The sequence below is a fragment of the Mercurialis annua genome, linkage group LG5, assembly GCF_937616625.2.
Source record: "Mercurialis annua linkage group LG5, ddMerAnnu1.2, whole genome shotgun sequence".
Classification (NCBI taxonomy): Eukaryota; Viridiplantae; Streptophyta; class Magnoliopsida; order Malpighiales; family Euphorbiaceae; genus Mercurialis; species Mercurialis annua.
Window position 1 is genome coordinate 6,533,907 of NC_065574.1, and position 14,977 is coordinate 6,548,883.

Genomic DNA, 14,977 nt, shown 5'->3' on the forward strand with positions numbered 1-14,977 from the left:
ATATATACAAATTTTGCTTTACTTTACTATTTTTAGTTTATTACAAAAAAAACAAGTTTATTATTGGTTTACTTTTAGTTTACTAAAATAACAAGTTTATTATCAGTTTACCATAAGCGTTATACATGTACGAAGTTAAGTTTTTATTTATAAAATTTAATTTTTCAAATTTAGTTTATTATAAAGTTTACTATGAGTTTTACATTTCAAAAATTTATAAATTTAAAAATATATATTAAAAATCATAAATTGTTTGTTTACTTTATGAATTATAAAGTTGTAGTAATTTATTTTTGATATTTTTCTTTCTATATTATAAATATATATGAATTTAAGTTTCATTTTAGAGAGAGAAATAATTAAAGGAAAAACATTTCAAAAAATAAAAAATTCTAAGAAAATATACCCGAAAAAGAATAAGAGATGATGCTGAGAAATCCGAAAGAACTAAATATATGGCAATAATGAGAGATTCGGAAATCGGATCTTGAAAATAGTTTTGAGAATGTGAAGTTTCTTTCGGAGAAGGTGTCTTCGTCGGCATATTTATGTATGGATTTTCTTTCTTTTTTTGAGGTGACAATAGCGATGGCGGAAATATTGTCGTCGTCGTCGAAGTAGAACTGGCGATGATTGTTCGTATGTGACGCAAAGATATTCAGATGTTAACAGGAAGGTGTGATGGCTTAGAAGATGGTTGAAAGGAAAAAAGCAATTCTAAAAACTTTAGAAGAAAATGAGAGATCGTCTGAAAAGTAGATATTGTATTTGTTAAAATATAATAAATTAAAATATATATGTACAAAAATAATTGTTTGATGCAAATATGTCTTATAAAACGTAATAGCTGTCGCGCTTAGTATTTATATTTATATTTATCTAATTTACTATTACGTAATACTTAATTAGTTATATATTATCAATATATTTTATTCGGATTGTTATTCCTTAATAACAAAAATATAAGTTTTGAAGCGAAACAAGAATTTCAGATTACTATAAGTATATTTCTAAAGTACACCTCATAAATAAAAAAGACCCTCTTGTACTTTGTATCTCGAATCTACCACCAAATTTTTAAAAATATTTCAATTACGCCCCTCTCAGAAACAGAGCATCAACACGGTCTGGACAAGGGGCTTATTTGGACTGTTTAAAAAATCTAAGGGTGTATTTGAGATAAAAAGTTGAAGAAGAGCTTATTTGAATCTGATATATACATCAGGGGTGTAATTTAATGTCTTCCCTGTAATGTCTTGTATAAAGGTATCCCTGACAGTAATATTATACTCCATATATGTACCAACAGAAGGAAAACACAAAGAGAGAGAGGGAGGGCATTGGCCTGGCCTTGGCATTGATGGTAAGAATTTACCCTTTCTCAAAACTTTAACCTGCCAAAAGGGCTCATGTACAGTTTCACAAAAATGGGCAGTTTGTCAGGTCAAAAAATTTGAGCAAGTAAAATTACAAAATTGGATTTTATTTTCTTTTTACAATTTACACCTTATTTGAAAAGAAATAAAGTGGAAAAACACATCCCACAATAAACAATCAAGGCCCCTATGCTTCTCTTCTTTGTAAAGAGTGTAGTAGCATGTTGAAAAATTGCAATTGCATTGAATCCATTAAGAATAGGAAGAATATATATTTGAACTCTTTCATTTTTTTTATTAATGTACATAGTTTTATTCATTTTCATATTCATAATAGTACTACATCCAATTCGAAGTGATGGATTATTTTATTGTTTTTAACGTTTCAAATTATAAGTAATTTTTATTTTTGGTAAGCAATCTAAAAATTAAAAAAAAAATCTTACCCCTAATAAATATGTCTAATTATCTTTAAATAAAATAACGACTTCTTATTTTAATATATAATATAATATCATTTTATACTATTGCACAATAAATAAAAATAATAAATTTCTTTGATGCAAAATGTACAAATGAAAAGATTATTATGCTATTTAAATAATTAGAGAATTATAAAAAGACAAAATTGAAAATAGATAAAAAGATTAATTTTAACCACCTTGACATTTTTATAATATTTGTTTAAGTGACCAATCATTTAATTTCAAAAAAGAAGTGGCCTATTATTTTAGGAGGATATACTAGTTTTAAAATTTTATATTTCAATGGAAACAAATATTTTCAAAGTGTATAAATATCATTGCAAAGTAGTAGTATGTAGTACTAGCTAGGATGACTTTTTTTTGCTTTTCTTTAATTATTCATCTAATAACTAGCTAGTAAATTCAATTTTAATTGAAGAACTCAATAAAAACAACCATCATATCTATGTGTGTCAGGAGAAATTCTTAGGTAAACTCGGTCTACCACGTCATCCGTAGATTAAACCTATCACATAAAAACATGTCATTAAAATGATGGCAATCTTGTAAATTACTATTCATATGTGTAAATAAGTAACAAACGAATTTACAAAATTGCCATCATTTTAATGACATGTCATTATGTGATATGTTTAGTTTACGAATGACGTGGTAGACTGAGTCTACATAAGAATTTCTCGTGTGTCAGAAGAAGAAATTTTAATTTAGAATGGTGTTGTCACGACATATTAAGGCGAACGTTTGCTTAATTTGATTTTGACCTTACTGAACTGCTCATCCCTCATATTCTCTTCCCCATTGCCTGCTGCCAACTCTTTTTTTGTCTATTTAGTAATTCATTTATTTGAACTTCAACCTGATGACTTTCCAGCCATGCATATAAAAAGTTTACTAATTAAACCTTACAAAATTTTAAAAAATAACATGAATTTATGAGTTATTAATTATACGAATTGATATGATACAACTATTGCGTTATTCATAAAAAAAAACTATTGCGTTAAATAATTATTTGTTGCGGAATAAGATTTCAAGAGTACATTCACTACAAAGATGGTTTATTCATTACTCTTACATAACTAACCAATTAATTAGTTTTTTTATACTATAAATTTATGGAAATTAGTATAAAAGCCAGCAGTAAAAGAAAGTGACCGGTCTCTGGTTGAAGTAAGTTGTATGCAATTTGCCTTTGGCTCGTAGATCAAGAGCTTGCTTTCAACTCCAACATACTCTCCAATCAATTTAGTTATCATTCTTTTTTTACAATTAATGACAAATTCTGGAATTTGAGTTCTCCAACATATTAGCATTAACTCACTTAACCCTAACCTGCATATTCTTGTTCTTTGCTTCCTGTGACTTGCTGTTGCTACGCATAGCCACTATATCTATTCAAAACATTCATATTTTACATTCTTTTTGGTAAAATAAATTTACATATTCATAATTTTAACTTTTTGTTAAATATTTATCATTTTAAATTCTACTATTAGTTTAGTTTGCCACTTTTTGGATTTTTATCATATCATTTGGAGCTGATATAGAGCAATATTGTGTACACTACGTATGATAAATTTTATACATAATTAGTCCTGAATATTTTTAAAATGGTTTGAAAACACTAAAACTGACAAAAGTTAAAGATTATATATTTGACAAACAGACTAAGATTATAGAGAAATAAATTTATGTTTTATTTTTACAAGATAAAAAAAAAACCAAGATTCCCAAACTCACTATTCAATCCAGTTGAACCCTAAATATATATACACCACAGAGAAACTGGAAAACTAAATTGCTAGGGTTACAAGCTAAGAAGCACGGAAACTTCGATAAAGTTACGTTTCCCGTTTCGGAAACGTTTCGGAAACGTTTCGGAAACCGGAAACTCTTGGACACCCGTACGAAACGTTTCGGGCCGTTTCCGTAAATAATAAAAATTAAAAATTTGTAAAAAAATTAAAATTATTACCCATAAATAAAAAAATCTAACTAGTTACCCATAAATTTTGCATTCGCATTGCCCACAATACATCAAATATAATTATTTGTGTTGAATTATATTATATTTTTTTATATATTTATAAAATTTTAAATATTAGTATATTAAAATGAATCATTTTGTTAATTATTGTAAATATTTAGATAATATTTTTATAAATATATCCCTATATTTTTGTTATTTGCACGTTTCTCCCACGTTTCGTGTACGTCATTTTGAGAAACTTTCGTTTCCCCGTGTCCGTTTCGTCTCGTTTCCGTTTTCCGTTTCCGTTTCCGTGCTACATAGGTTACAAGTCACTGTGACATGCATGCATTTCCAGAGGAGTAAACTAATTATGTGACTTGATGATATCTATTATGAATCTTTTTGGATTTTGCTCAATATAGTTGTACAAAAATCTTTTATTCATAAGGTGATAATATAAAAAGTAAGTAAAATGTCATGATGAAATTCAATATTTTGGAAAATAATTATTACTCTGTTGAAAAACACAAGTCTAATCATTGATAGGAGGTTAGTAAAAAAAGTAAGAAAATACGGTTAAAAGTAAAATGCAGAAAACATATCTAATCATCTGTCTGTCCATATCATGATGAGTAAGAAATTAAAACAAAAGAATATATCATGAAGTTGAATTGAATTACTTGTTGGATAATACAATGCAATGCTATGGAAAAAGTAAATGTAAATGGGTGAATCAACACAAATGACAAAATTTGCCAAATGCAATGGAATCACCTCAAGGCAGGTATAGCTAAAAATAAATGCCCAATTCTACTTTATATTCTAAATTTTAATGCTTTTCTCACTTACAAAACTCATTTTTCTTTGATGATTAAAAAAACTAAACCTTTTTTCAATAACCATTTACATACCTAAATTTATCTTTTATAACATTTAATTAAACACATTTGGACTAGGGGTATGAGTATGCCATTTTGGTTTAAAATAGTCAAAATATCAAAATCTTTGCGGCAAAAAGAAAAATAAAACTAGATTAAAGAGTAAAGCTCAGTTCGATTTAATTTAATCCCGGTACAAAAATAATTTTTTTTTTAAAAATTAAATTAAATCGTATAGATATAATTCAAGTTTTTAAAATTTAAAACCAAACAAACCATTTTATAAAATTTACAATAAATAAACCGAACTGATTATTTTCTATATTTGATTTGGTTTTTAATCCGGTTTGATTTTTGCACTTCTATAATTTTGTCTGAAATTTACAATAAACAAACCGAACCAATTGTTTTCTATTTGATTTGGTTTTCAATCCGGTTTGATTTTTTCCACTCTCCTAATTTTGTCTAAAATTTACAATAAACAAACTGGACTGATCATTTTTTATTTGATTTGATTTTCAATCCGGTTCGATTTTTACACACTCTTAATTTTGACAAAATGAATAACTAGATATAGAAAATAATACAGTACTCAGCTTCCTAGTATTTTAAATAAAGGGCTAAATAATAGACTTCTTTGAAATCAATTTCATTTTGATAAATAAAGTCAAATATTTCATTATTTAATTTTAAAATAAATGATTTGTTTTACAATAGTTAAATTAAATAAAGGACATGAACTTTTTGGTAAATGTAAACGTACAACTCACAAAGGGAGGCAGGGCAGCCCCATGTGAGTCCCTCGCCCTACTCAGTTAGGCTTACACAGCCTCAGTCTCAGCAGCGACAGCACAAACCCTCAGCCTCTCTGCTCTCTTCATTCCCCCAGCTTTATTTCTTCACCTTTTTCAACTTCTCTCTCTATCTATTTATTCTCTCCTCCCCAACAATATAATTCTAATTCCTTACAGTTTTTTGGAGACTATAATATTATTATATGCAAATGGTTTGGTTTTGCTTTGATCCTAATGGGGTGCTTCTTCTCCGTGGGAAGAGGAAGCTGAGGAGCTTGTTTTGGAGGGTTAGGGCTCGGATTAAGAGACACAGGCGCCGCTCCAACAAAAAGTTTAACTATGATCCCTTAAGTTATGCTCTCAACTTCGATAATGGCAACTTTGGCTTCTTCTGCTGATACTTTTGTGTTCTTCAACAATCTTAGATGCATGAGGCTGCTGTATGACTTTTTTTTGTCTGTTATTTAAATATGTAATTATGCAGTCCATGAACTCGGAAAAGAGTATGGCTTTTGGTCGACTGTTTCTTTTGTTTTTTTTAACCTTTTTAGTGAGATGTTTAAGGACTTTAATTATGTTATTCAAATAGAAATCTTACTTAATTATGAGTACTTATTTCGGAATGGTTGCCTTCTCTATTTTCTTTTTCATTCATTACTTCAATTTCAATCTAATTCATCCATTACACACCCTTGGACAGAAGGTTTTTCAAATGGTTAAGTGTGCGAATTTTTTTTCAGTTATAATACGATTTTTTTTTTAACCATTCACCAATTTTCGTATTTTGACAAATCAATACATCAATCTATTTTTCGCGAAAAACTTTAACGTGGACATTATATATATACACTGTTTTTTTTTTTTGAGCAAATATATATACACTGTTTATGTTGGCCACAACAACGCTTTTTTCAATAAAAAAAATAAGCTGGTGTTTTGAGTTGAAAAAAAATTAAAAATTTATGACTGAATTTATCATTTTAAAGTTCTTGTTAATTCTTTTTCAAGTTCATAAATTTTATTGGATTTATTACTTCTATTACTTGTTAAACATTCTATTATTTGTTTTATTAACTAATATTTTCTTGTATTAAATATAAAATAAATGATTTTTTTTTATAAAAGTTTATTTTGCCTTTTTGAATTTAATTGACACGAAAGATCGAATAAGAATGAGTTTATGCTATTATGAAAAATTAAATAAGGCTGAGATTGTGCCTTCAAAACAAATAACACTCTCAAATTTAGCTGGGTAGTTTTCACCTATAGTTCCTAATTTTTCTTCTCTCTCAATAAAAATTCCTTTAACTTCAATTAGTAATAAAAAAATTCTCCACCTCCCATTAAATTTTCACAAAGTCTTTTTATTTATTTTTTAGTATTAATTAAGACTTTTGTGGCAGTTGGAGTGTTATAAAAAAAAACACAACAAAGGTAAAAGAAAAAAAAATTATTTCACCTATTCTATAATAAAAAAATATATTTTAATTTTATATCGTAATTATTAATTTAAATATGATAAAAAATTAGTTAAATTATTTCACTATCTTGTATTATTTACTAATGAATTTATTTTTTTTGAAATATACAATTATGAAAAAATAAGGACCTCGTTTTTATAAAAAAGATAACATTTGTATTAGTTTTTCTTTCTTTTTATAATTATAAACATATACAATAATATTTTGTTTTTGTACTAAATTTTACTTTAATTTTTTATAATTATAAATATACATAATAATGCTTTTATTTTTGTACTAATATTTATTTGACTCAACTCGATTATTATATAAAAAAATAGTACAAAAATAAAAATATTATTATATATGCTTCGTCATTGTTTTCGTAATTATAAAAATAAAAAAAAATATTTTTCATCTTCGTCTCAAATTTGAAATATGCTTCGTCATTCTTTTCTCTCTTTTATACTATGTTTTTTACTCCACACTGTTTTTTCACCATAAATGTGTATACAAAATTATCCTTAAGATATTATGATGTGTTTTCACATTATATGAACTACTTTGTAAATTCTTAGAGCTATATTTGTATTGCTTATTATTTTATTGCGTTTTTACATTTTAGTTATGTATCATAATTTATTAAGGCAAAATCCATTTTAAGGTTTTTAAACTTTTATTTTTTTGGTTTATTAAGTCTTTCAACTTTTATTTGGCTTTTTTAAATCCTTAAACTTTCATTTTTTAGTTCATCCGGTCCCTCAACTTCTATTTAACTTTCTCAAGTCCTTAAATTTTTATTTTTTTGGTTCATTAGATCCTTAAACGAAGATCCATTAAAAGACCCAATGAACCAAAAAATAAACAATTAGGGACTTAAGAAAGGCAAATAAAAGTTGAAGGACATGATGAACCAAAAAAAATAAAAGTTTAAGGAACCGAAGAAGTCAAATAGAAGTTAAGGGAACTGATGAACCAAAGATGTATAGTTTAGGGACCTCAAAATAGGTTTAGCCATTTTATTAATGATGAATGATTGTTGAATATTTACAATCTTATAAAATGATGTATGTGTGTTGGTCTTGTTTTAATTTTTGATTGATATTGTGTTAATATCCAATTGACATTCCGATACATTGTCATTTGGTTGTTTTGAGATTGATTTATAAATTGACGAAAAGAATAATATTGTACGTGAAAAATTTTAACAATTGAAAAAATAAAAGTAAAAATATAAATAGTTGGTATATCACGAGTGCAGAAAATCTAAGTAGCACGAACAGTTCATCAAATCAACATTTTCTATTTCAGGATGTGTCAGATACTTAGCATTTTAGACACAGAACTTCATAACAAAAACTTAAAATAACACCGCTTCGCCGTGGTCGTGTCTATATGTTATATTTTCCTGGACTTAAGTAGCAATTTGCCCTCTCAATTTGTAGGCAATGGGCAATTAACACACAAATTAATTTTATGGGCAAATTAGTCATGAACTTGCATATTAAGGGCTATTAGCTCTATTTTACAATTTACCACTTAACTTTGTAAGTTATTTGTCCCTCAATTGAAAATTTGTCCCATCAAATTTTAAGTTATTTTCAAAATGGAGCTAATTGGCCACAATCAGCAAGTTCATGACTAATTTGCCCATAAAGTTAATTTATGTGTTAATTGTCCATTACTTACAAGTTGAGGGGGCAAATTGCTACTTATATCTATTTTTCTGTATCCGTGTTTGTTATGCCTATCAGAAAACCAATGAGCAAAATAAAAATCTAACCAAAAACAATCGAAAAATCAAAGTTTGTATAAAATAATTTTTAAATGTAAAATGTACAGATTTTTAAAAGGATGTAAATACAAAAATTATAATAAATTCAGTAAAATTATATAAAAGAACCCTTTAATTTTGGAAATGGGCTGAGTCGACAAGCCCAACAATGCATAGAGTGAAAATGCATGGAAAACCAGATGTCTGAAATCTGGCGGTAGTTTTTGTTTTGAAGAGCGCCAAAAGAGTTCATATCGCCCGTCTGTCGGCCTCCATTTTCACACCACTCACAACTCCAAACAACAACAACAAGAAATGGCAAAGAAAAAAACGGAGGCTGAAGAATCTTCCACTACTTCCGCCGCTAATACCATGATTCGCGGCAAAGACGGCAGTGCTTTTACCAAATGGTCCATTTCTTGCTCTGTTTCGAATTTTTGTTTCTGTTCTTCTAACCTAAACTTAGTTTACTTTTCTTTTTAATTTTAGTTTATTTGATGGAATGGAAGTTTTGAAATACTAATTCCAATTCAAATAACTTAGGATCTTTTTGTTTCTTTTAATTAATTAATTTACCCATAACATCGCCGTGTCTCTTGAATTATTATGTTAATCTTCTTCTGGAAACCCTGATCTGTTATGTTAATAGTATGATTTTCATGTCCTGTTTGTAGCATTTATTGTTTGTTTTATTCCGGTAAAAATGCAACTGTACATCAATTGCTTGCTATGATGCTCGGAAACCTTAAAGAAAATGCAACTGTACATCATAGTATTTTATTTGTGTGAAAATGTATTTTTTTATAAGTAAATTTTAATATCATGGAAAATTTTATAAGTTTTAATTATTATAAATTTATCCGTTTAATTTTGTTATTTATACGTTTCTTGCATGTTTCCGTTTCCTATATCTTGGAGAAAGATGTTCTGCACTGTCCTTTTCCGTTTCCGTGCAATATAGGGCTTGTATAAATGTTGATTTGTTTTTGACTCATGATACTCATCTTAACTATTTCAGCGAAGAATGCAAGAAGGATGTGCCGGTGGCTCTTATAAGTATGCACAGCTGTAGCTTTGAAGCTAAAATCAAGATGAATTTAGGTACCGATGTGGTATTTCATTTCGTCTGCCTGTGCATAACTGCATACACCATTAATGTTTCTGCTGCTGCCTCCTACCTGAGTTTTTACTCTGAATTTTTACATTTGTTTAGAGGCTCAAGTTGTGGCAAAGCCTGCTGAGCCTAAGAAGAAATCTGCTGAAAGGTAAACATTCAATCTATTCTAGTTGTGTTTTCTTTCTTAATCTTGTTTTGGTTGAATGAATTATTCATGGAAGAGCCCGTAATTCATACTATACTACAGGAAGAAATCAACATCAACAGAACCCAAGGCGAAGAAAGCTAAGAAAGAGAACAAGGGCGACAATCCTAACAAGCTCAAACGCCCTCCGACCGCCTTCTTCATCTTCTTGTAAATCTATGTCTTTGCTTTCTCTCTGTCTCTTAATTTACTTTTACTTTTGCTTATTACCAAGTTGCTGCTTGTGATCAGGAACGACTTTAGGAAAGCCTTTAAAGAAGCAAATCCTGATTCTAAGGATGTTAAAAGGGTATAATTAACCTTTTATGCATTTCTTTACCAATTATATATATTTATGTTTATTGGAGTATCTTACTGTCTTTTTCATTCACTATATTGTGTTTGTATTGCTTTTACTGGGATTTAGGTTGCAAAGGAAGGTGGTGAGAAATGGAAAACTATGACTGATGAAGTAAGTTCATACTATTTTATACTTTTCATGGCAGGAGAAACCTATTAATTTATATCAATGATCTTAAATCTTTTGTTTTAAAAAATCTCAGGAGAAGAAGCATTATATGGATAAAGCTACTGAGCTCAAGGCTGAGTATCAAAAGGCTTTGGAACAAACTAATGATGCTGACAATGATGTATGCACTGACCACCCTCAAAGAATTTCTGATGGTAACTGTGCCTCTTCTCTAGTAGTTTTTTAATTTGTTTCTGTGGCTTTTTTAGGATGAAGGGGTTGCAGATAAGGGAGATGGTGAGCAGGAGGAGCATGAAGTATCTGATGAAGAGTAAGATGATATATAAAAAAAAAAGATGATATATTTTGTTAATCACTGTCTCTAGGATTGTAAATTTTAGCTGTTCCTTAAGTTGATAGGTAATGTGAAAAGTTTGGATGTTGCTAAGTAGTAGTGGGTATAAAATCTAAATTTCTAACTTTAGATGATTTGTTGTTTCCCTTTTTTACTTCTCTAAAGCACAATCTGTTAGCAATCATTTTGGCCTAACCTTAACCTAATCTTCAATTTCTTTAACAACAGGCTAAATTTTAGCTTTGAGGTAGCAACTTATACAATATACTGCTGTCATACAATGGAAATTAGCAGTGAAATGAAGCTGTTTCTATTAATTGAAATTTATGTTTCTCTAGTAGTCATATGAATTATTGAACATGACTACAGAAATAGTGCAAAAAGAAACAAGGATCTTCTAGGTGTTGCAGAACGCAAACAAGGTTGAATGTGGTGGCAATTGCACATATGATTTTTTTCTAGTTATTTAGGATACTTGAGTCAGCATCTCACTGGCCCGTACTTTCTTGTTTCCTGCCTCTACATGGAGGCAAAGGTTTTCCACATAGGCATTGGTTGTGAGCATATGCTTTTATAGGGAAGATATTATAAGGCCTACCTTGTGGGATCTCGCCACATAGTCTGTTGGCTCTAAAATTTGCATGCCTTAGGCTTTTGATTCCCAACAAGCTAGTTGGGATTGTCCCTGTGAGGGCGTTGATGGATAGGTCAAGCCATTGAAGATTTGATATTAGCCCCAGGCTTGTAGGAATGGTTCCTGTTATACGATTCCTGGAGACATCTAACTTTTCTAGTTCAATCAAGTTTGAGACTGAACCAGGAAGGAGGCCTCCAATGTGATTGCTTCCAATGTTGAGGACTCTCAAGCCCAATCCTTCAACGAATTCCGGTATTGTGCCAGAAATTTGGTTGCCTGATACATCTAATGTCTCTAAAAAGCTGCTTGTTCTGTTGTTTAGGATCCTCGACAAAGACCCAGTAAGCTGATTCATTTGGAGCTCAACAGAGGAAATCCCATCTGGCAGTTGGATCTCCAAAAGGTCCAACTTGAATTGGTTGTTTGAGAGCTTGAGTCTCTGCAAACTAGTCATACTGTCAAAGTAGCCAGAAATACCACCTGTAAAATAGTTATCTGACAGGTCTATGGAACTCAAAGAATCTGGTTTTGCAAAATTCGGAAGGTTTCCTCTAAGTTTGCAGCCAGCTAGATGGACAGCTGAAAGTGTTTTTTCAGTGATCCAATTAGGAATTGTCCCTAAACTGAGATTGTTGTAAGACAGGTCTACCGATAATAGAGAAGGAAGCCCTCCGCTCTGCATAAGTGGTGGCGGCTCAGTGAGTGCATTTCTAGATAAGTTAAGGTACCAAAGATTCTGTAATGTTGAAATAGACTCTGGAATTCGACCAGTGAGCTGATTAGAACTCAAAGAAAGACGGGTTAGCGAATTTAGGCTAGCAATCTGACTGGGAATATTTCCTGTCAGCTGGTTGTGGTCCAAGGACAGATCCTGAAGTTTGGCCAAGTTGAACATGGAAGTTGGTAGTTGGCCTGACAATCTGTTATTAGACAAGTCTAAGAAAGTAAGGTTTTGAAACTGCCTAAGACTATCTGGAATGGACCCAGACAACAAATTGAAACTAAGCTCGAGAGATTGCAAGCTGACAAGATTTCTGAAAGTGATTGGGATAGAACCTGTTAAAGAATTTCTTGATAAACCTAAAATTTGGATCTTTCTTAAATCCCCAATGCTTGGAGGAATCTGTCCGACCAGGCGATTCCCACTGAGTGAGAGGGTATTGAGATTGGAGAGACTCCCCAAAGAACGAGGAATGTTCCCTTGAAGAGAATTATCTTCGAGGATTAACTGCGTGAGGCGAGTGAGAGTAGCAAAGGTTTCAGGAATGGGACCTGCAATATGTTTCATGCCGCTTATCGCCATCACCTCTAGGAAAGACAAACTGCCCAGAGAAGGCGACAAAGTGCCCCTCATGTAACGATGGCTGTCTCTATTGGATCCTTGCAACACAAGCCCTGTTACTCTCCCAGTAGCGTCGTTGCACTGAACACCTTCCCAATCTCCGCTGCAGCAGTCTGTCCCTGTCCATGAAGATAAAATCTCTGTAGTGTCCACCATTATTCTTGTTTTGAATGCAACAAGAGCTGCCCTATCCGCATCCGAGCAAACGCGACGAGCAAGCGAGATCGAGAACACGCTGAATACTGAATATAAGAAAAAGAGCTTAAAAACCCATCCAAGAATCTGCATTTTGGGGAAGTGGGTCTTGATCTGATCAGAGAAATATGTAAAGGAATTAGGATATATAGAATTGGATATTTTTCCTCTGACTAGAGGAGAACTTTGAGTGGGAAAAAGAAAGCAAATTTTAAAATGAAAAAAGCAAGGGAAAAGCAAAGCAAAGATGGTGGTTTTTTAATTATTCGAAAACAATTTCTTCACTTAGACAATAAGGTTTGATGATGATGAAAAAAGATTGTGAAATGAGAATAAAAATGCGGTTTTTTCTCTACCTGCAAGCAACTGAACAATGTCTGCTTTATTTGTTTAATCTAACTTTGTTGGTTCTGAACACTTATATAAATACTATATATTATAGTACGAATCAAAATGAAGAGATTCACATGGGAATATTGGAACCGTTGGATATGAATCACGAGGGTCCTAATTTTTACTTGAACGTTGGAGCGCACTTTGATTCAAAAAATTCTTGCTGCTGCTATGCTACTAGTAAATTAGTAATTGTGATGTGCTGTCTTTTTCCAAATCAAATTTTACCTTTTCTTTCTTTCTTTTATGTTAATGTTCGCTGGACAATAGTTTCTTACTCAAACTTTTAAATTCATTAATTTGGCATTGTTCAAGTTAAATATTTTAACCAAGATTAATTAGAGAATCCCACATGCCTTTAAAGTAACGACTAATACTGATTAAGTACGAGAATTAATATCAAAAGTACTCCTAAACTAACAAATGATCCGGAGATTGAGGAAAACAAATCCGAGTTTTAATTTTTATTTGATTGATTTGAATGATGTCAAATACAAAACTTGATTTCCACTATTTATAGCAAGAAAATCCCTTATAATCCTAAATAGAATACTATTCCTAATAAAAAAAATATTCCTAATGAGGTTGAACTTTTTTTAACAAAATTACTAAGAAGTGAAGAAAAAAAACTAATTACTACAACTGTGATTTGGACTAAAACAGTCGGATCAATCTATATGTCATTCGTAAATCTTCTATTATTTTGAGCCGGTGTAAACAATTAATATTTGCTTACATAGTAATTTTATACATATAAATAAAGTTTATATTTCATAAAAGATATATTTTTTATGTCAATTGTTTAATTGATTACAATGAACTTACTTAGTTAACATAAATGATAAAGATTAGGATCTCATGCTTGTCTTGATACTACTCCACTTCTAACCAAACCAATTAAACAAGCAAATGTATAAATAATTAAATACAGCAGTGATTTATTTACCAATAAAGGTGAGCACTAACTAAATTAACCGATTTTCTCAAATAATAATAATAATAATAATAATAATAATAATAATAATAATAATGATCATTTTGGTTTGGCTCGGTTATAAGTTTGGGTTTGGTTGGTTTGACTAAAAATTTGGATTTGTTCGGTTCAATTTTGATAAAAAATTTGATGGTTTTTGGTTATCAATTCGGTTTGAGGTTTGAATTATTCAAATTAACTAAACCTACTGAATAAATTGATATTTTTTAAATAAAATTTCATTGTAATTTTGTTGGTTTTAACTAAACCGACCTAGTCACCGACCTACTCGATCGGTTCCATTTAGATTTTATTTATTCACGTGATTTTGGTTAAAGTTGCTTATTCGGTTGGTCCAGTTTTAAGCATTCTGTCTCGGTTTTTACCTAACTGACCCAATGTTCAACCTTATTTACCAATAAACTATAACTCTTAGTAGTATATGAATTTGGCGGAATTTTACTAAGCCCTTACTTGTTGGGGGTAAATAAATTAGGAAAATGTACTTCCCGGAAAATAAGAAATTTCTTTTACTTGGTTCAATTTATACATTTTACTTCTCGGGAAGTTGGA

The 14,977-nt window shown here is 30.3% G+C and overlaps 2 protein-coding genes across 2 annotated transcripts; one reads left to right on the top strand and one right to left on the bottom strand.

Moving 5' to 3' along the window:
• Positions 1–8,888: 8,888 nt before the first annotated feature.
• Positions 8,889–10,957, top strand: LOC126683292 (high mobility group B protein 7-like). Its single transcript, XM_050379141.2, has 8 exons — positions 8,889–9,149; positions 9,758–9,840; positions 9,953–10,004; positions 10,104–10,211; positions 10,293–10,350; positions 10,468–10,512; positions 10,604–10,690; positions 10,779–10,957. Exons 1-8 carry the CDS (start codon positions 9,055–9,057, stop codon positions 10,842–10,844), a joined length of 594 nt encoding a protein of 197 aa, XP_050235098.1. The 5' UTR covers positions 8,889–9,054; the 3' UTR covers positions 10,845–10,957.
• Positions 10,958–11,120: 163 nt separating this feature from the next.
• On the bottom strand, positions 11,121–13,232 carry LOC126680602 (DNA damage-repair/toleration protein DRT100). The gene has a single exon (XM_050375750.2). It carries the CDS (start codon positions 13,129–13,131, stop codon positions 11,353–11,355), a length of 1,779 nt encoding a protein of 592 aa, XP_050231707.1. The 5' UTR covers positions 13,132–13,232; the 3' UTR covers positions 11,121–11,352.
• Between the last annotated feature and the right edge of the window lie 1,745 nt (positions 13,233–14,977).

Bases quoted from the DNA above. Each gene is read 5' to 3' on its own strand.
- LOC126680602 (XM_050375750.2), bottom strand. From the start codon at position 13,131: ATGCAGATTCTTGGATGGGTTTTTAAGCTCTTTTTCTTATATTCAGTA.
- LOC126683292 (XM_050379141.2), top strand. From the start codon at position 9,055: ATGGCAAAGAAAAAAACGGAGGCTGAAGAATCTTCCACTACTTCCGCC. The intron at 9,150-9,757 runs GTCCATTTCTTG...TAACTATTTCAG, and splicing joins GGCAGTGCTTTTACCAAATG to CGAAGAATGCAAGAAGGATG. The intron at 10,513-10,603 runs GTAAGTTCATAC...AAAAAATCTCAG, and splicing joins GGAAAACTATGACTGATGAA to GAGAAGAAGCATTATATGGA.